Source organism: Oncorhynchus mykiss, chromosome 1 (genome assembly GCF_013265735.2).
Source record: "Oncorhynchus mykiss isolate Arlee chromosome 1, USDA_OmykA_1.1, whole genome shotgun sequence".
Lineage (NCBI taxonomy): Eukaryota > Metazoa > Chordata > Actinopteri > Salmoniformes > Salmonidae > Oncorhynchus > Oncorhynchus mykiss.
Genome location: NC_048565.1, coordinates 15324453 through 15346791, shown reverse-complemented (window position 1 = coordinate 15346791; position 22339 = coordinate 15324453). Strand labels below are relative to the sequence as shown.

General features: G+C 42.3%; 1 protein-coding gene across 10 annotated transcripts in view; it reads left to right on the top strand.

The window, feature by feature from the left end:
• LOC110488740 (dual specificity protein phosphatase CDC14AB) overlaps nucleotides 1-21237 on the top strand; it is a 68679-nt gene extending 47442 nt beyond the window's left edge. For 4 of the 10 annotated variants that reach the window (XM_021561364.2, XM_021561116.2, XM_021561448.2 and 1 more), the window contains 6 exons: nucleotides 4171-4342; nucleotides 5995-6098; nucleotides 8630-8677; nucleotides 11524-11658; nucleotides 15545-15944; nucleotides 18896-21237. In XM_021561364.2, the coding sequence (XP_021417039.2) occupies nucleotides 4171-4342; nucleotides 5995-6098; nucleotides 8630-8677; nucleotides 11524-11658; nucleotides 15545-15944; nucleotides 18896-18925 (889 nt within the window). In that variant the 3' untranslated portion in view covers nucleotides 18926-21237. Of the gene's footprint in view, nucleotides 1-4170; nucleotides 4343-5994; nucleotides 6099-8629; nucleotides 8678-11523; nucleotides 11659-11899; nucleotides 13838-15544; nucleotides 15945-18895 lie in introns of those variants that run through there. The other 6 variants (XM_021561531.2, XM_021561608.2, XR_005037003.1 and 3 more) reach the window with 5 other exon arrangements.
• Nucleotides 21238-22339: the final 1102 nt, after the last annotated feature.

The following is a 22339-nucleotide window of genomic DNA, read 5'->3' as shown; positions in this document are numbered from 1 at the left end:
GCTGGTCAATGGCAGTCAGGTCTGGAGAGAACTAAGGGTTATATCTGTTCCTGGTTCTAATTTTTTTTTGAATGGAGAATGCTTATTTAAGATGGTGAGGAATCCACTTTTAAAGAATAACCAGGCATCCTCTACTGACGGGATGAGGTCAAAATCCTTCCAGAATACCCGGGCCAGGTCGATTAGAAAGGCCTGCTCGCTGAAGTGTTTTAAGTAGCGTTTGACAGTGATGAGGGGTGGTTGTTTGACCGCAGACCCATAACGGATGCAGGCAATGAGGCAGTGATTGCTGAGATCTTGGTTGAAAACAGCAGAGGTGTATTTGGAGGGCAAGTTGGTTATCTGAGGGTGCCCGTGTTTACGGATTTGGGGTTGTACCTGGTGAGTTCATTGATAATTTGTGTGAGATTGAGGGCATCAAGCTTAGATTGTAGGATGGCCGGGGTGTTAAGCATGTCCCAGTTTTAGGTCACCTAGCAGCACGAGCTCTGAAGATAGATGGGGGGGCAATCAATTCACATATGGTGTCCAGGGCAGAGCTGGGGGCAGAGGGTGGTCTATAGCAAGCGACAACGGTGAGAGACTTGTTTCTGGAAAGGTGGATTTTTAAAAGTAGAAGCTTGAATTGTTTGGGTACAGACCTGGATAGTAAGACAGAACTCTGCAGGCTATCTCTGCATTAGATTGCAACACCACCCCCTTTGGCAGTTCTACCTTGTCGGAAGATGTTATTCAGGATTTTTGGTGGTCTTCCTAAGCCAGGATTCAGACACGACTAGGACATCCGGGTTGGCGGACTGCTAAAGCAGTGAATAAAACAAACTTAGGGAGGAGGCTTCTAATGTTAACATGCATGAAACCAAGGCTTTTACGGTTACAGAAGTCAACTAATGAGAGCACCTGGGGAAGTAGGAGTGGAGCTAGGCACTGCAGGGCCTGGATTCACCTCTACATCACCAGAGGAACAGAGGAGGAGTAGGATAAGGGTACGGCTAAAGGCTATAAGAACTGGTCGTCTAGTACGATTTGGAACAGTGAGTTAAAGGAGCAGGTTTCTGGGCGTGATAGAATAGATTCAAGGCATAACGTACAGACAAAGGTATGGTAGGATGTGAGTACTTTTGAGGTAAACCTAGGCATTGAGTAATGATGAGAGAGAGATTTTCTCTAGAAACGTTTTAGCCAGGTGATGTCACCGCATATGTGGGAGGTTGAACTAAATGGTTGGTTAAGGCATTTTGAGCAGGGCTAGAGGCTCTACAGTAAAATAAGACAATAATCACTAACCAGGACAGAAATGGACAAGGCATATTGATATTAGGGAGAGGCATGCGTAGCCGAGTGATCATAGGGGTCCAGTGAGTGGTTGGGCTGGCAGGAGACACAGCGATTCAGACTGTTAGCAGGCCGGTGCTTGCAAGCTAGCAGAAGGGCCTTAGAAGGACGTCCTGACAAAGGAAAGTCTGTTTTAGCCTCCGCGTGCGGTGACGTCGATAGACCAGTCGTGATGGATTAGTAGGGTTCCGAGTAGCAGCGGGGTCCAAGTACAATTGGCAAAATAGGTATAGTGGCCCAAGTAATTGGCCGATGGATCTATTCAGCTAACAGTCCAATATGCTCTAGACAGCTAGCGGGCCGCGGCTAGCAAGCTAGCAGATGGGCATTCAGGGGACATCGCGGCGTAGGGGCCAGTTGAGTACCCCCTCGAGCAAGTTACGTCGGTAGTCCAGTCGTGAAGGATCGGCGGGGTTCTGTGCCCCGTACCGGCAATAGAAGGGATCCGGGTATTGTAGCCCAGAAGTGGCTGATGGGCCTCTTCAGCTAGCCGGGAGAATGGGCCTAGCATGGGCTAGCTCCAGGCTAATTGGTGCTTGCTTCGGGACAGACGTTAGCCAGGAGTAGTCACTCGTATTGCAGCTAGATGATTCGGTGAAAAGGTCATGAGCTTTCGATAGGAATCCGGGGATATTGAGATAAAATAAGTCCGGTATGCTCTGGTTTGAGTCGCGTTGTACAAGCTGGCGAGAGCTTTCCGAGCTAAAGGTTAGCTGATGACCGCTAGCAGTGGTTAACTGACTACAAGCTAGTAGCTAGTGAGCTGGCTAGCTTCTGTTGGGGGATTCTCGTTCCGAGGTAAATAAAAATACTTGAAAAAAAAACAGATCCACACCACATTGGGAGAGGCGGGTTGCAGGAGAGTATTTTGAAGTTGAGGTTTCAAAAAATATAAAAAGATATGCAAAGAAAAATATATAAAAAGATTTACATGGGACACGACAAGACGAAGGACAAAGAAGTCTGACTGCTATGCCATCTTGGATGTTTATATAAGCTATAGATCCTCTTGAGGCTAAATTACTCCTCGTGTAGTATTGTAAATTCTATAATTTCAGTGAATCTCACTCTAGTTACAGTGGGGCAAAAAAGTATTTTGTCAGCCACCAATTGTGCAAGTTCTCCCACTTAAAAAGATGAGAGAGGCCTGTAATTTTCATTACATCAGTTTTTAGAATATCAAGCACATTTTCACATTACGTTTTTTTAAGGGGGCAGGAGAATTTACAGAGGAGGCAACTTGAATGAACACTGATCGCTTTTATTAGAATTTTTACATTGCAAACAGTGAAAAAAAAAATTCATGCCAAGAGAGGTACCAAATCCTGGCAAATGGGTTCTGGAACGAAACAGTCCAAAACTGAAAGGTGGCAGGATCCGTCTCAAATTGAGCACTGTGTTTGAGGACTTGGCGAGGTAACTTTAGTCAACTCTGCGTTCAACTCAGGATAACTGGTCATATGTAAGTGGCCCACCTTTTAGCCAAGTAAATTCTATGGCAACGAACCCTTCAGAACTAACCTGCTCCGGGGCAGGCTAATTCACAGCTAACTCCACTTACCCTGAATGAAATGACGACTGAGTTAAGGACCAATGAAATCAGATTCCTTCCCTCTTGCAAAGATCAAGACATGAAACCAGAGGTCTCTCCACAATCCCCAAGTCCAGAACAGACTATGGGAGGCCCACAGTACTACATAGAGCCATGACAACATGGAACTGCTTTTAAAATAACAGTTCATGTTCGTTGCCGGTTACGTTTCTGTTCCTTGAAAAATGATTCCCCTCTGAATTAAATGCTGAATTTTCCGAAATGTTGTAGATTTTGGCAGGGGAGAATCTGACCGCTTCTTTCAAGTTGCTGACTACTCTGTGTGTGTGCATTGTCTGTCCATTTCCTGTTAGACTTTCCCCCCTTAACACACACACACCAGTAGGATACTTTTGACAGCTTTTCAGGCTTACCCAACAGCCGTTCTGTGGGAAGTGTTTGTCTGCTCAAGTGTTTGTCTTTAAACCAGGAGTTGGAACCTAGCTGTCTTAAGATGAATGCACAAACTGTAAGTCCCTCTGGATAAGAGTGTCTGCTAAATGACTACAATGTAAATGTTGTTTGTCCTAATTCTCCAATCTGTCCATGTTCTGGGGTGAACAAAAGGGTAAAGATTAAATGGGGTTCTGTTTCCTCTGCTCCATTCAATCCTTCAACAGCAGCTATGGTCTTATCTCTTGACATAGTTTCCATCCCAGCACAATGGAATGGTATGGATGGACAAGCTGGTCTGTATCGGTCTCTCTCTGGTCAGGCCACAAGTGACACGGTGTTATAGACTTACAGTGCCTTGCGAAAGTATTCGGCCCCCTTGAACTTTGCGACCTTTTGCCACATTTCAGGCTTCAAACATAAAGATATAAAACTGTATTTTTTTGTGAAGAATCAACAACAAGTGGGACACAATCATGAAGTGGAACGACATTTATTGGATATTTCAAACTTTTTTAACAAATCAAAAAAATTGGGCGTGCAAAATTATTCAGCCCCCAATTTTTTGATTTGTTAAAAAAGTTTGAAATATCCAATAAATGTCATTCCACTTCATGATTGTGTCCCACTTGTTGTTGATTCTTCACAAAAAAATACAGTTTTATATCTTTATGTTTGAAGCCTGAAATGTGGCAAAAGGTCGCAAAGTTCAAGGGGGCCGAATACTTTCGCAAGGCACTGTAAGGTCACATGATAGGTGAGGATTTCCTAATGCAACCTCTCCATCTTTCCATCTCTCTCCTTCCTTCCTTCCCTCCCTCTCCCTCCCTCCCTCTCTCTCTTTGTCTCAGGAGGCAGGCAGCCATGTGGATGCAGGGGGACATGCAGCGTTCGCAGCCGAGGGGCGTGTCTCACCTCATCTCCAGCATGGACGACCTCACCCTCAGACCAACCCACACCTCTATTACCACCAGCAGCCCCGCTGGCATCCTCAGGTCCCACAGTACCGACCGCCTTCAAGAGGTCAGGGCCGCCCACAACCCTGCCCTGGGTCCTGTTCATTAGGCACCAAGCGGAATAAAACAGGCTGAAACAAAAATGAGAGTTTCTCTTCCGTTTGGTGCCTAATGAACAGGACCCTGACAATGCCCCATTTTCCCTGTGGATGTGATGTACATCTGCATTGTTTCCAGCTAAGAGGCTGCAGATATTCTCCTACCTTTTAGTGTTCTCTCTGTTGATTGGAGAAAATCTGTGATGTCTGCGGTGTATTATTTAGTACATACCTGTAATGGAATGTGTTTAATTTATTAATCAAACCAGCACTAAACAGACTACAGCAGCATTTCGCAAACTCTGTCCTCGGGACCCCACGTTTTTATTTTTGCCTTAACACTACACAATCATCAAAGTTTGACGAATATTTGATTATTTGAACCAGTTGTGTAGTGCTAGTGCATAAACCAAAACGTGCACTCCTTGGGATCCCATGGACTTAGTTTGGGAAACCCTGGACTAGAGGATTTATTTTTATAGACAATTGTTCTTATACACAAAACAGTACCGTATTCTGGTCTGTTAACCTCTTTCAGCTAGGGGGCACTATTTTTATGTTTGGAAAAATAACGTTCCCAATGTAAACGGCCTATTTCTCAGGCCCATATGCTAGAATATGCATATAATTGACAGATTAGGATAGAAAACACTCTAATGTTTCCAAAACTGTCAAAATATTGTCTGTGAGTATAACAGAACTGATATTGCAGGCGAAACCTGAGGAAAATCAAACCAGGAAGTGGCTTCTATTTTGAAAGCTCCATGTTCCATAGCCTGGCTTCGCTCCATTTAAAGGGATATCAACCAGATTAATTTTCCTAATGCTTCCTCAAGGTGTCAACAGTCTTTAGACATAGTTTCAGGCTTTTATTTTGAAAAATGAGCGAGAAAGATAACATCGCGTCGGTGGATAGCTGGGTGTTCGCATGAGTTTTGCTTGTGTAACATAGTGGGGCAGCCACTGACTCTCCCTCTCCTACTGAAAAAGAGACAGTGCCGGTTGATATATTATCGATTATATATTTTAAAAACAACCTGAGGATTGATTATAAAAAACGTTGACATGTTTCTGTGGACATTACGGATACTATTTGGAATTTTCGTCTGAGTTGTCGTGACCGCTCGAGCCTGTGGATTTCTGAACATAACGCGCCAAACAAACGGAGGTATTTAGGATATAAAAAATAAGGAACATTTATTGTGTAACTGGGAGTCTCGTGAGTGAAAACATCCGAAGATCATCAAAGGTAAGCAATTAATTTTATTGCTTTTCTGATTTTCGTGACCACGCTACTTTGATGCTAGGTGTTCATAATGTTTTGTCTAGTGATCGATAAACTTACACAAACGCTTGGATTGCTTTCGCTGTAAAGCATATTTTCAAAATCTGACACCACAGGTGGATTAACAAAATGCTAAGTTGTGTTTTGCTATATTGCACTTGTGATTTCATGAATATAAATATGTTTAGTAATATTATTTGAATGTGGCGCTATGCAATTCAGCGGTTGTTGATGACAATTATCCCGCTAAAGGGATGGGTAGCGTCAAGAAGTTAATCCAATCTACCGTAGATACTTAGCCACATTATCTTATGTGATCATGTGTTCTCTCCACAGAACGACTACATTGGGGAGAATGGCCTATGCATGACCCAAGGAGATAAATTGCGTGCCTTAAAGGGCCGGCGCCAGCCCAGGTCAGCCACAACAGGAGCTCTAAGGTAAGAGCTGCCTGGGATACTCCAAACTTCCCCTTTAAGATCCTTCCACTTTATTCGTTTCCACCTTTTTGAGATCTCAAGGACTTTTCTCCTTTAGCTGTATAGCTTGTTACGTTTGAACTCTGTCCTCCGTTCTATGGAAAGTAATACATATTTAAGTATTTCAGTTACTCAACCATAATGCCATTACAGCTTCTATGACAGGTTAAAGGTCTATACAGGAGATATCAGATCAGTATACTTCAGAGTTCCCCAACTGGCACCTCACAGGCCCGAATTTGCCGGGTGGTTTTATTTGCCCCCCCCCCCCCCCCTTAAGTTTTCTGAGCAAAAAATAATAAATACAATTTTCGTTGTTGGATATAAAAAAATGTAAAACCACCAGGAAATCAGGTTATTTTAATTTGGGAAATCTGTTCCGAAGTATAATAATAGAGACACGTGATCATAAATAAATGAAAGCAAGATTTATGTTTTATTCCAATATTATATCTGTTAAGGCTTCTTGCGGTTAATTTGCAGTCTACGAATTATTTGTAATTATGTTCTGGCCACCTGACCATCCGCACAATAAAAAATTGTCCCGCGGCTGAATCTAGTTGATGATCCCTGGTATACGTCAAGGCAAAATGCTGAAGTAAATAGAAATCAAACCAGAAGTATACTGAACTAAAATATAAAGCATCATGCAACAATTTCTACGATTTTACTGAGTTACAGTTCATATAAGGAATTCGGTCAAATTAAATTAATTCATTAGGCCCTAATCGATGGATTTCACATGACTGGTCAGGGGTGCAACCATGGGTGGTCTTAGAGGGCATAGGCCCACCCACTGGGGAGCCAGACCCAGCCAATCAGAATTAGTTTTTCCCCATAAAAGGGCTCTATTACATACAAATACTCCTCAGCACCCCTGCCCCCCCTCAGACAATTCCGCAGGTAAAGAAGCTGTATGTGGTTACACGTGGTCTGCGGTTGTGAGACTGGTTGGACAGACTGCCAAATTCTCTAAAACGACATTGTAGGCAGCTTAGGGTAGAGAAATTAGCATTCAATTCTCTAGAAACAGCTCTGGTAGATTTTCCTGCAGTCAGCATGCCAATTGTGCGCTCCCTCAAAACTTGAGACATCTGTGGCATTGTGTTGTGTGACGACAACTGCTCATTTTAAAATGGCCTTTTATTGTCCCCATGATTATGCTGTTTAATCAGCTTCTTGATATGCCACACCTGTCAGGTGGAGTGATTATCTAGTCAAAGGAGAAATGCTCACTAACAGGGATGTAAACAAATTTGTGAACAACATTTGAGAGAAATAAGATTTTTGTGCGCATGGAACATATCTGGGATTTTTTTTTCTCCGCTAATGAAACATGGAACCAACTCTTTACATGTTGTTTGTATTTTTGTTCAGTGTATTTTCACTGGCACGACAAGTTCTGGTTGGCATGGAAACCACCGCCCTGCTGGGTTCAGTGTCAAGGAGGTTTCAAGTTGTATTAGTCGTATGTACAGGAAACGCATGGTATACATCGTCCAACGAAATAGAATGTTTTGGATGTATCTGTCTTTGTCTAGCGCAGTCTCCTAGCTAGTGAGACAGTCTGTGGCTCTGTGATCTGACTCAGGGCTCTGGTTTCCATGGTTACCTTGCTGAAATAACACAGGCACGGTCCGGCAGGTTATCCAGTATATTGGCTTGGTGTCATGTCGGGGTTTTCTGTTAAATACTTGCTTTGTTTTCTAAACCTCTAAAGTCATTTTTGAGCTTTTCGTTTGAGGTTTTAGTCATGTAGCCTACATGACTCAGTAAAGTGCTTTGAACGCTAGGCTAGTAATCGCTACTTTTCCATCGCTCTAAGTACATATACAGTGCATTTGGAAAGTATTCAGACCCCTTGACATTTCCGCAGAGGAGTTCTGGAGCTCTGTCAGAGTGACCATTGGGTTCTTGGTCACCTCCCTGAACAAGGCCCTTTCCCCGTTTGGTCGGGCTGCCAGCTCTAGGAAGAGTCTTGGTGGTTCTAAACTTCTTCCATTTTAGAACGATGGAGGCCACTGTGTTCTTTGGGATCTTCAATGCTGTAGACATTTTTTGGTACCCTTCCCCTATGCCTCAACACAATCCTGTCTATGTGCTCTACAGACAATTCCTCTGACCTCATGGCTTGGTTTTTGCTCTGACATGCATTGTTTACTGTGGGACATTATATAGACAGGTGTGTGCCTTTACAAATCATGTCCCATCAATTAAATTTTGCACAGGTGGACTCCCATGTTATTTCTGTTTTTATTTTTAATACATTTGCAAACTTTTCAAAAACCTGTTTTCGCTTTGTCATTATGGGGTATTGTGTATAGATTGATGAGGAACATTTTTTATTTAATCCACTTGAGAATAAAGCTGTAACGTAACAAAATGTGTAAGAAGTCAAGGGGTCTGAATCCTTTCCGAATGCACTGGAAATGTGCAAACATTATGTCTCTGGAAGTGAACCCTCATTTATCTTTCTTTCTCTTTTTTTTCAGACTTGAAGACATGAAAATGCACACCAGGTCACCGTCCCAACCTTTTAGGTACCTTTACAATAGTGTTGACTATATGGTTTGTCTAAGTGGAAGGGGTGTATCCTAGCTATCACAAAACAGTCTCCTCAATATAAGTTGCATCGACACCTCTCTCGAGTCTCAACGCATATCTCGGCACACACTATGTCCCTCACACATGCTACCATGCCTTTCATTCAATTCGGTGCAAAGTATAGCTCAACTCAAGCTGTAACTAGGCTACCTGCAGCAAAGTGCTGGATGGTCAGAGGTAGAGGAGAAGAGGCGACTTGGGAGTGTGAAGAGGGATGGAAATGGAACTCCCTCTTTTGTGCTAAAGTACAGCCCTTAATTAATTTTCCTCAAAGAGGAGCGAGAGAAGAGCTCTCCTCCCACTCCTTTAGCCTTGGTTCTTTCACCTATTCAAAGGTTAGCGTGTAGGTGTGTTTGTTGTGTGTTTGTTTGTGTATCTGTATGTGTGTATCGCTGCGTGTCTGTCTGGGTGACAGCATGTGTGACTGTGTGTGTTGTCTGCGTGCGTGCGTGCGTGCGTGTGTGTGTGTGTGTGTGTGTGTTAGAGGTCGACCAATTATGATTTTTCAACACCGATACCGATTAATCAGACGATTTATTTATTTATTTATTTGTAATAATGAAAATGACAACAATACTGAATGAACACTTAGTTTAACTTAATATAATACATCAATAAAAATCAATTTAGCCTCAAATAAATAATGAAACATGTTCAATTGTGTTTAAATAATGCAAAAACAAAGTGTTGGAGAAGTAAAAGTGCATATGTGCCATGTAAAAAAGCTAATGTTTGAGTTCCTTGCTCAGAACATGAGAACATATGAAAGTTGGTGGTTCCTTTTAACATGAGACTTCAATATTCCAAGGTAAGAGGTTTTAGGTTGTAGTTAATATAGTATTTATAGGGCTATTTCTCTCTATACCATTTGTATTTCATATACCTTTGACTATTTGATGTTCTTAGAGGCACTTTAGTATTGCCAGTGTAACAGTATAGCTTCCGTCCCTCTCCTCGCCCCTCCCTGGGCTCGAACCAGGAACACATCGACAACAGCCACCCTCGAAGCAGCGTTACACAAAAGCCGCGGCCCTTGCAGAGCAAGGGGAATAACTACTGCAAGTCTCAGAGCGAGTGACGTTTGAAACGCTCACATCCCGCTAACTAGCTAGCCATTTCACATCGGTTACGCCAGCCATTAGGCTGATAGGCTTGAAGTCATAAATAGCGCTGTGCTTGCAAAGAGGTGCTGGCAAAATGCACAAAAGTGCTGTTTGAATGAATGCTTACGAGCCTGCTGCTGCCTACCATCGCTCAGTCAGACTGCTCTATCAAATATCAAATCATAGACTTAATTATAACATAATAACACAGAAATACGAGCCTTTGGTCATTCATATGGTCGAATTCGGAAACTATCATTTCGAAAACAAAAGGTTTATTATTTCAGTGAAATACGGAACCGTTCGGTATTTTATCTAACGGGTGGCATCCCTAAGTCTAAATATTCTTGTTACATTGTACAACCTTCAATGTTATGTCATAATTACGTACAATTCTGGCAAATTAGTTCGCAATGAGCCAGGCTGCCCAAACTGTTGCATATTCCCTGACTCTGCTTGCAATGAACGCAAGAGAAATGACACAATTTCACCTGGTTAATATTGCCTGCTAACCTGGATTTCTTTTAGCTAAATATGCAGGTTTAAAAATATATATATCTGTGTATTGATTTTAAGAATGGTATTGGTGTTTATGGTGCTTTTTTTGAAAATGCGCTTTTGTTAAATCATCCCCCAGCGTTGCATCGATTATATGCAACTCAGGACACGCTAGATAAACTAGTAATATCATCAACCATGTGTAGTTAACACATTATGATTGATTGATTGTTTTTTATAAGATAAGTTATTGCTAGCTAGCAACTTACCTTGGCTTCTACTGCATTCGCGTAACAGGCAGGCTTCTCGTGGAGTGCAATGAGAGGCAGGTGGTTGTAGTGTTGGACTAGTTAACCGTAAGGTTGCAAGATTGAATCCCAGAGCTGACGTTCTGCCCCTGAACAAGGCAGTTAACCCACCGTTCCTAAGCCATCATTGAAAATAAGAATGTGTTCTTAACTGACTTGCCTAGTTAAATAAAGGTGTAAAAAAAATTGGGGGGTCAAAATCGGCGTCCCCGAAATACCGATTTCCGATTGTTATGAGAACTTGAAATCGGCCCTAATTAATCGGCCATTCCGATTAATCGGTCGACCTCTAGTGTGTGTCACTGAAAGAGGACGAGGCTACTCAGACTAGCACAGTCTCCTCTAATTGCTGTACCGTCCTGAATGACGTTGGAAGTTCTTCAGCCCAGTACTGACAGACAGATCACAAGCAGCGGACAGAAGGAACTGGGAGTGATGCCTCTTACCTCTTTTCTGTCTCTTATTATCTCTCTCCCTCATTCATTCACACATCTATAATACTGCCGTATTATACTAGAGTAAACATTAAATGGTTATGCTTCGATAAATCCTTACCTAATCAGAAGTCCTTCAGGTACTGTTCTGTAGTCTGTGGTTACAGGGTAGAACTTTCACTGGGTGTCATCAAAGTCTTGCCCACTCTTTTGTTTGTTTCTGACAACGGGATTTGTACTGTAGGTCATTTATGTCTTTAAGGAGTGTAAACTATCCAATTAGCATGTCTGACTAAATGTTTTATGTGTGTCTAGTAGTAGAAATTGTGTGTTGGCAAAAGCTCTAGTGTTAACAGCTCTTACTATTATTTCACCTCACACTATGTATGTCCAATTATTCTATCTGTCTCTCTCTCTCTTCCCTCTTTCTCTCTCCCAGTAGGATGAACCTTGGAGTGGGCACTCAGGGTACCATCTCCCCACTCAAGTCCTCCAAAGTCCCATCATCCTCTGCTTCCGCCACGGCCAAGAGAATCAGCCGCAGCTCCTCCTCCTCGGCATCCAACCTCAAGAGGTGAGCCCCCCCCCCGACCCTTTACTCCTCTTTTATCTACTCACTCTTTCTTTTTTTATTTCATTCTTCCCCCTCTCCTTCCATTTCTTCCTCCCTTTTCTTTCTGTTTCACACTGCGCAGCCTCCCATCCCTCCATTTATCCACTTACCCTTTCTCTTGCCTCCTATAGATTTGTATTTTGCTCCTTTAACATTTCTCTTTCCCTCTCTTTCCTGTCCTGTCCTTTTTTGTCTGTCTCAGTCCCCTGGTTGTGTTTCTGCCTGTCTGTGACTACCCCATGTCCTGAGTGCAAGTGGCAGGTGGAAGGATATGCAGGGCAGGACAGGGAACACGTGTGCAGTGTGTCTCAGTGACCAGACCGATTCACAGAAAGGGTTGATGCTCTGCAGGCTGTGAGCATTCTCAACAGACCAAATCTAAATCCCCCGCATTCTGCACCACTAGAGACAGGGACTAGCACATAACACAACACAGAAATATGCCACAACAATCTCTCCTCTGGAGGAGCGGTACCAGACCTACTGTACTTTGTGCTCTTTTCAGGATTTGTTATTGTCTTTTTCTATTCTACCAAATTATTCAACAGTGAATGTGTAGGTAGGTAGCCATGGCAATATAGATTGGCTGAATCAATCTGCTATTACTGTCCGACTCAATCCACTATTGTAGACTGCTGTGTGTAATTTGGCTGATCCCATTTAGTCGACTGGTCGATTGTTTGATCGATAGGGTTTGTCGAGCAGTTAAGAAATAAATAAAGATGTTTAACGCCAAGTCTTGATTGACGCCTGTCTCAGTAGACTAATCCATTGCAGAGGTGGCACACCAGTATCACCAGTAGTATATTTAACGTTAATTCCCATCATTTCTAACCTACAATGTCTGTTTGGTTACCGTCATTTCTGTTAACGCATTACATATATTATTACAGTCTTACTGTTTTCATTGTAGGAGTGGACACATTGTTTGCAGAGAGCACAATCTAGGCTACACTTGTGAGAAACAAGTTTTGGTTTATTTCATTCCATTTATGAGTTGTCAATTTATTCATTTTGTTTTGTTTTTGGAGTGCTCCTGTCAATGTTGAGTAAGGACATGCACCTGATTACACATAGAAGTAGGACTAGTCTACCTGGCCTGCGCGCAAAGGTAGTCTTATAAATGTTTCCATTTGGGGATCTGATATTTCTGATTGTCTTAACTCACCACCACTAATGAGGCGTGGATCTTCTCAGTTATTTTTTCATCACTTCAAACAACAAGTAAACAAAGTCTGTTTTTACATCTATTGAGAATCACAATAGTTCCTCAATGTAGCCTATTTGAACAATCTTTCCAGCTCTCTCCCTTTCAGTAACCACCACTTGGTGTGAATTGGGGAAGAAATGTCATGCTCTGATCCGGTGGAAACGTCATAAAATAGGCCTACCTGGTTACTTGTAATCCCTTGCACAAATACAGCTGTGTTTGTCCAGAGCTCACTGGCCAGGAAACTCTGAGGGTCCAGAATATCTTATACAATGTTGCAAGATCGTTAGTGCAAGCTTTGGGCTGAACCAAGTTGATAGTTGATACAATGTTTCAAGTTCCTTGCAGACAGGCCATGCATAGCCAATGTGATTTATTTTTATCAGGATCTTTTCTACCTGCATGATGCAATGTTTTTATTTGTTGCCTTTATGTCAGCTATTTTTACATAGTTGGAAATGGCAATACTTTTAGATTTGTATAATTTTCATTTCGATATCATTTTTATTAATCACATGACAACGATTTTGAGATGTAAAGACTTTATTATAAAATAAATGAAAGTAACTGGCACGCAGATTAGTAGAAATGTTAAGATAAATTGGCACTCCGAATGGAAAAGGTTGCTGACCCCTGGTGTAGCCTATTACCTGCAACTTCAGGAGCTTATGGCAGAATCTGAGAAGGCCAGCAGCGGGAGGTGGTGGTTCGGGAACAGGTTTTTTTCTTCTGGTTAGGCTGTCTTGATCTCGGAATCACTCTTGTGTCATTTGTCTTAATTATTTAATCACAGTGCGCTTATGTAGACTACTCAGACAAGCTGAGTATCTTACATATAGTTGATTTTATTTAAACACATACAGTGTGTCTATACAGTGGGGCAAAAAAGTATTTAGTCAGCCACCCAAAATGAGGGGAAAAAATCCAGAAAATCACATTTGTAGGATTTTTAATGAATTTATTTGCAAATTATGGTGGAAAATAAGTATTTGGTCACCTACAAACAAGCAAGATTTCTGGCTCTCACAGACCTGTAACTTCTTCTTTAAGAGGCTCCTCTGTCCTCCACTCGTTACCTGTATTAATGGCACCTGTTTGAACTTGTAATCAGTATAAAAGACACCTGTCCACAACCTCAAACAGTCACACTCCAAACTCCACTATGGCCAAGACCAAAGAGCTGTCAAAGGACACCAGAAACAAAATTGTAGACCTGCACCAGGCTGGGAAGACTGAATCTGCAATATGTAAGCAGCTTTGTTTGAAGAAATCAACTGTGGGAGTAATTATTAGGAAATGGAAGACATACAAGACCACTGATAATCTCCCTCGATCTGGGGCTCCACGCAAGATCTCACCCCGTGGGGTCAAAATGATCACAAGAACGGTGAGCAAAAATCCCAGAACCACACGGGGGCACCTAGTGAATGACCTGCAGAGAGCTGGGACCAAAATAACAAAGCCTACCATCAGTAACACACTATGCCGCCAGGGACTCAATTCCTGCAGTGCCAGACGTGTCCCCCTGCTTAAGCCAGTACATGTCCAGGCCCGTCTGAAGTTTGCTAGAGAGCATTTGGATGATCCAGAAGAAGATTGGGAGAATGTCATATGGTCAGATGAAACCAAAATATAACTTTTTGGTAAAAACTCAACTCGTCGTGTTTGGAGGACAAAGAATGCTGAGTTCCATCCAAAGAACACCATACCTACTGTGAAGCATGGGGGTGGAAGGACGACTGATCCGTGTAAAGGAAAGAATGAATGGGGCCAGGTATCGTGAGATTTTGAGTGAAAACCTCCTTCCATCAGCAAGGGCATTGAAGATGAAACGTGGCTGGGTCTTTCAGCATGACAATGATCCCAAACACACCGCCCAGGCAACGAAGGAGTGGCTTCGTAAGAAGCATTTCAAGGTCCTGGAGTGGCCTAGCCAGTCTCCAGATCTCAACCCCATAGAAAATCTTTGGAGGGAGTTGAAAGTCCGTGTTGCCCAGCAACAGCCCCAAAACACCACTGCTCTAGAGGAGATCTGCATGGAGTAATGGGCCAAAATACCAGCAACAGTGTGTGAAAACCTTGTGAAGACTTACAGAAAACGTTTGACCTCTGTCATTGCCAACAAAGGGTATATAACAAAGTATTGAGATAAACTTTTGTTATTGACCAAATACTTATTTTCCACCATCATTTGCAAATAAATTTATTAAAAATCCTACAATGTGATTTTCTGGATTTTTTTCCCTCATTTTGTCTGTCATAGTTGAAGTGTACCTATGATGAAAATGACAGGCCTCTCTCATCTTTTTAAGTGGGAGAACTTGCACAATTGTTGGCTGACTAAATACTTTTTTGCCCCACTGTAAATGGGGAAAAAAGTTTTAAAATTTAGTAGATTGGTCGAAAGAACAGATGGCACTTGGTTGACCAAGATTTTGTTTTAGTTTGTGACAGCCCCAGTGAAAATATAGTAAATCAGTCCGCTATTAGATCCACAGTACCAGTCCACAGTAGGCAGTCGTCCTCTCCTGAGCCTGTGAAAGAAGTTAGTCCTCTTGTTATTGTGTTTGTTTGGTGTTTGGGATGTGTCCTGTGTATTTATGTCCCCTTCCCCTCTCCCATCTACCTTTCCCTCAGCTCCTTCATTAACTGCAGGCTAGCCAGCTCCTTAGGCAACCTGTACGCAGCTGACAGCAGCGAGGGCAATAGGAAGCTGCCGTACACGCCCTCTTCATCACACTCTTCCTCCTCTCCTCCCTCCATCGTCACCACTCCCATCCCTCCGTCGGGCTGGGCCGCCTCCGTTCACGGCTACGTGGCTAACGGCGTGCACGGCGCCAATTACCACCACCATGAAGTCAACAACAATCAGTATAACTCGTCCCCTACTGGGGTGTTCAGCCCCGCGGGGGCCCCCCAACATGCTGCAGGCAGGCTGGGCCCTGGGCCTGATAAGTACAGCCCATTCAGACCCCAGCAGGAGGGCTACTCTGGGCTCAGCGGACCCTCCGGCCGCTACCTCAGCCGCTCCATCCCCGTAAGTGTGGGCCCCACCCCCAAAAATACTCCAACATCACCATCTTTTTGGTATTTCTTCACTCTTACTCTTATTTTGAACTGTCATATTTCCTCTCTGCACTTCTGTCAAACACGAGTGTCCTCCCTTTTTGTGTCGATGTTGTCTATTTATAATCATAGCCAGTCTAAATTTTTGTCCTATCCCTGCTGCTGCTAAGGGCTCTCCACTGTGTGTCTAACTCTCTGGCGGCTCCACTGAACTCTCTGTGCCTTGTCTGTTGTCTGCATGGTGCTGAAACAGGACCTGCGATGGCCTTGTTCCAGTCGAAATGCCTACTTCATACACACTAACCATGGCTATTCGGCCATTTCCCACTAGATATCCGTCTCCAGTTAAAATCATTTACTGGCACATTTGGGCAGAAGTCTAATTAGTGTTATGAACGATGGTGCTTCTTCAAATGTGCGTTGGTGGAGAGTTATTTTGCGGCTCTGTTCTTCCTAGGCTATTTACTGTATTCACCTCTATTGAGTGGATCCTAGCATCACATACCAATTAAAAATAATAAAACTCATCAACAGAATGAACACTAAACTGAAAATGTGCTTTAACTACTAACCAGGTGGATTCTGGGTAAACAAAGATTTATTCGACACTGTGGCCTCATTGGCTGATGTGCGAGGTCATTTCATTGGGTGATTGGCTAGATTTCAGAGTGATTCATTTTGGTTTCTGGGTTTGGCTTTAACATGAGTACATCTAATATCTGAGCCATCTAACAACACTTGAAACATAAGAAATGAAATATAGACTAGTGTGTTCTATAGATGCAAAGGAAGACCGATCACACCATAATTCTCCCCCCCCCCCCCCATAATCCCCTCCAACTTTTTCATCTTTGTCCATCCTGACTTTTATGCTTTTTTTCCATTCGACTGGCCAACCGAAGGCCTTTGTATACATCCTTTTCAATGGAAACTTTTTTTCCATTCGACTGGCCAACCGAAGGCCTTTGAATACATCATTTTCAATGGAAACTTTTTTTCCATTCGATGCTGGCCAACCGAAGGCCTTTGAATACATCATTTTCAATGGAAACTTTTTTTCCATTCGATGCTGGCCAACCGAAGGCCTTTGTATACATCATTTTCAATGGAAACTTTTTTTCCATTCGACTGGCCAACCGAAGGCCTTTGTATACATCATTTTCAATGGAAACTTTTTTTCCATTCGATGCTGGCCAACCGAAGGCCTTTGAATACATCATTTTCAATGGAAACTTTTTTTCCATTCGATGCTGGCCAACCGAAGGCCTTTGTATACATCATTTTCAATGGAAACTTTTTTTCCATTCGACTGGCCAACCGAAGGCCTTTGTATACATCATTTTCAATGGAAACTTTTTTTCCATTCGATGCTGGCCAACCGAAGGCCTTTGTATACATCATTTTCAATGGAAACTTTTTTTCCATTCGACTGGCCAACCGAAGGCCTTTGAATACATCATTTTCAATGGAAACTTTTTTTCCATTCGACTGGCCAACCGAAGGCCTTTGTATACATCATTTTCAATGGAAACTTTTTTCCCCCAAAGATGCACTTTTTGTAACCATTATTATTAAATCTAGACTATGTGGATAAGAATGTGCTAAGTTAAAAACTGTATGTTTTTAGGCTGGCAGTCTGGTGCTGCTCTCTGCTATTACAAGATTTTGACACGCTCAGCCATACTGTAGCGCTCACTCATTCCCTGAGAGGCCAGCCCAGTAATCCTCTTCCTTTATAATAAATATTTGTAGGCCTTTCATAGGCCCCGACCACGAGGGGGACTTTCGTAGGCCCCGACCACGAGGGGGACTTTCATAGGGCCCGACCACGAAGGCCAGACATCTAAGGCTAATTCCCAGAACTTCCCACACTTGATTCCGCTCAGAATAGAAGGACTCTGTTCAGACAAATAAGGTTGGTGCAGTATCGCTGTCTTTAGATTACACTGGGTAGGCTGACGTTACTTCTCATTCTACACCACTGGTAGCATTTTGGTGATATAGGAATGCTGCTTTGTGCCAACATTCTCACTACTGTTTCTCAGGCAACCTAGAGTGTTGCACCATTATCATTCATTTAGCATTGGAGGAGAGACAGACTCAAAAGCTGCTACCCTTGCACAGATATCAAGTTAATTCACGTTTGTTCGCTATTACCTTGCCTACTAAATAAATAAAGTGTAGATGAAATTGCATCATCTTCCAATCTACTCCCCTAACCCTTCCTAGGTGATAGTGGCACACCATTCTGGCAGCCACAGGCCCACAAAGCGTGTGAATAGGGGAAACCGGTGATGTGACGGATAGTGAGTGGTTATGGCAGAGGGAGTGGTTGACAATGGGGAATATTGGATGACTGTCTGTTATGAATGTCTCAGCTGTCCTCTCGTCTCTTTGTTTTGCCAGTCAGTGGAGTTGTGGCTTCATCAGAATACATAAGCTTTTTCCTTCTCTCTCGTTTGCTCCCTTCTTGCAACATGCCTCCCACCCCCATCTGTGTGTCAGTCCTGCTAATTCCTTCTCTAGCTGCATACACACAGAGACACCCTGTCTGTCTTGTCCACCATAAATGTATTCATTAGTTCAGGAAAATGCATTCGGCATTTTAAGGATTGTCTATTTGAATGGCTTTTCTTTGACCTTTGCAACCAACAGTTCTATTGTACCCTGTTAGAATTTAACATTTCATGCAGACTTGTTATATAACAACCTTCTCCCTGCATGTTCTTTGTCTGTCGTCAACACTTTGAAAACAATTACATGCAGCAATTTGCTTTTACATTTACCATGGATCCATAGGTTGTGTTATGATGTCATAGGTTGTGTTATGATGTCATAGGTTGTGTTATGATGCCCTGTGATTCACGTTCATTATACTCAACGTCATATTGTGTCTCTGTCTCCCCTCTCCACCTCTTGCAGTCCCTTCAATCTGAATATGTTCAATACTAAAGCTGCGGTTCTGCGTTGACCAAGACCGGACAGCCATCGTGACGACTGAACTGGGCGCGATGGAGTCTCCCACCCCACCCCTCTCCATCTCCCCCTTCTTCCCTGCTTTCTCCCACATACTGAAAAGGGAAATGAATAAACCAGGAGGCGCTATAGGACGTATTACATTTATTCTTCTCTCTTGGCATCTGGACGGCTGTGATCTTTGGGGGCAGGCACATAGACAGCCACAAACTCACAAGGGCTTATGGAACTTTGAGTTTTGAGCTTCTTCTGTCAGCTTCAGACGGCCTCGATCCACCTTAACTGAAGTCACTGTTTGTATAATGCTAACAAAGGGAGATTACCCGGCTGTAGTTAGGCTTGGCCAGGCTGTAACTATGTGAGTGCTCTGTCTCTTTAAAGCTGAGATATGGCCATATACTGTAGACTGGAGGTTCTCTGCTTCCCTGCATCACAGATTTCCGTTTTTATTTATGTGTACCTGTGCTATACAAAATTACTGTGTACACAACACATGACATGTACTGAAAGAATAGGATATTTTTAGACGAGGATTTTATACATGAAACATGACAATTGTGTTGCCTGGATAAAGAAATATGTTTATATTTACAAGTGGGTTAGCAAACATGTTTTGGTTTATCGCAATTCTATTTTTGTCTGAGTGTTACTACTTCACTAACAACATCCAAATATGCGAGGGGTTTATGGAGAGGTTCCTTATCAGCAATGTATTGGCAGCACAGGACCAGGCTCAGGGTGATGTGCTCTTGCAATTATGATTCTGTTTTGTGTGTGAGAATGTAGACCGCGTGCACAGGCACGCTAATGTATGTACCATAGACTATAAAAACCTGTACGTACGTGCTTACCTATGTGAGCGTGTGTGGATGAATGAGACTGCATAGTGAGTGTGTCTAGAAACCATGTGTGTGCAGTCCTCTGCCCATGGAGTGAAAGGGTCTCTAGAGAGAAGAGAATGACGTATAGGGAAGAGATGAGTGTTGTCTCCTCTTCACTATTTTAAATTGTTTTAAATCGATTCAATGAACTGGTGGGATTTGGTAACCCCAATTGGAACTAATTCATGCTTAATGTTCTCTGTCGCAAGCCTACATCACTCCATTGAATGATTTGCATCTCAATGGGACTCACATGGTCAAGTAAAGGATAAATACAGAATATTATCACCAAAAAGGATGTAGCTAATTTCATAAACCCTCACAGGTCAAAGATTTGACAACTAAAGTCATACCAATAACCAGACTAGGTTATTGTGACTAGGTATGTTGAGCATGATGAACAGTGGTCATTAGTAGAGAAAATGTATTGTGTTGTTGGACCAACACCACCCACAACATAAGCCTCAGTCCCTGCAGTATACCATACACCAGGCAGCTTAGCAATCCCCTCCACAGACACAAGATCCCACTGCAATAATGCTCTTTGAAAGGAAAAGGAGCACATTTTCAGTGTTATTCGACAAGCTGTGGATTATGGAACTTGATTTGTGGCAGCCTATTTTTAACACATACCTACTGTAGAACCAGTTATGTTAGTTGTGTTATCGTCAGGGCACAATGGTAACAGATGTTTGTCGCTATTACTGAAATATTTCCCCGTTTTTGTCGAGAATGTAAAAACAACGCAGAAACTTTTCCTGCGTATTACGATTCTTTCAGACTGTAGAAGGAGATAAAAACATTTCCGCTTTGCAGGTAGAGGTTCCTAAAAGAAAACTGGAAAAGCACAACTGTCCCCCAAAATACCGTCTTTAAAATCTCATGCTGGATGTCATTGTGTGTACAATGCAGCAGTCATTATCAAAGCTTGTTTTTTACCAATGAATATGACCTACTGTGGCGCGACTAACTCATCCATTTTCTGTTGGACCTTATAAGAGTCCCTATATGCTTTTTACTTTTTAAACTTGTTGAATTTCAAAGTTGATTTAAATAAATGTGTACTGAAGCATCTGTTCATGGCTGCAAGGATTTTTATTTTAGATTTTGTTAGAGCTCTGTACATTCCTGGCAGTGAAATGTGTTTCTTTGTTTCGAGATGGGAGAATCTTAATAATGCAGGTATTCTACCTCCTTGAAATGTACAATTTATAGCGATAAAATTGGTACTTGAATATATTTTTCAAGCAGTATGTAAAGAAAATCTATAACTGTAGATGAGTATTTTTGCTTTTCATTTTCATACAGTAAGAATAGTACAATGTCTACTGTACTACATGTGTATATTTTACAGGGAACAGAGGTTGCTGAAGGAAGTAACACAATTAAAAAATATACTTTTCAAGATTCTTGCCTCTGTTAATGATTTATTCTTGCTCCTACTGTCTCTTTAGAACTCTTGCCATCTTGACAGATAAGAATTAACATTTTTATTATAGCAAAGGAAGGAACACAAGCTCTGACTGATTCTGGTTGTCTTGGTTTGACAGCTGTTCTATCCTTTCAGCTGTCAAAACGGTTAAATGCTTTATTTGAAAACGCTAACTGAACATAGCATCTCTTTATAAATAGCATATTTATTTCCAATGACAACAACTAAGGCACATCAACTCAGAGCCTCCTATTGCAATATAGGCTCTGCATCAACTCTGTTAAGCTAGGTTGTTAACCTACATTTCTTATCTTGAAAGAGATTTTAAACAGCCACAGACAATCGTTATCATGAACGTCGATTACCAAATACCTTTGTATAATACTCCACAAAGATGCACTTGAAATAATGCTTTTTTATTTTTTAAATAGTAACTATGTTTGCCATACTGCAAAGTCAATCGAAACCGAAAGGGTCAATTAGTCTCTTCTGGTGCATGAATAAACTCAGCAAAAAAAGAAATATCCTCTCCTTTATTTTCAACAAACTTAACGTGTAAATATTTGTATGAACATAAGATTCAACAATTGAAACATAAACTGAACAAGTTCCACAGACATGTGACTAACATAAATGGATTCATGTGTTCCTGAACAAAGGTGGGGGTCAAAAGTAACAGTCAGTATCTGGTGTGGCTACCAGCTGCATTAAGTACTGCAGTGCATCTCCTCATGGACTGCACCAGTTCTTGCTGTGAGATGTTACCCCACTCTGCAAGTTCCCGGACATTTCTGGTGGGAATGGCCCTAGCCCTCACCCTCCGATCCAACAGGTCCCAGACGTGCTCAATGGGATTGAGATCTGGGATCTTTGCTGGCCATGGCAGAACACTGACATTCCTGTCTTGCAGAAAATCACACACAGAACAAGCAGTATGGCTGGTGTCATTGTCATCATGGAACGTCATGTCAGGATGGGCCTGCAGGAAGGGTACCACATGAGGGAGGACAGTGTTGAGATTGCCTGCAATGACAACAATCTCAGGCCGACACACCGCCCCAGACCATGACGGACCCT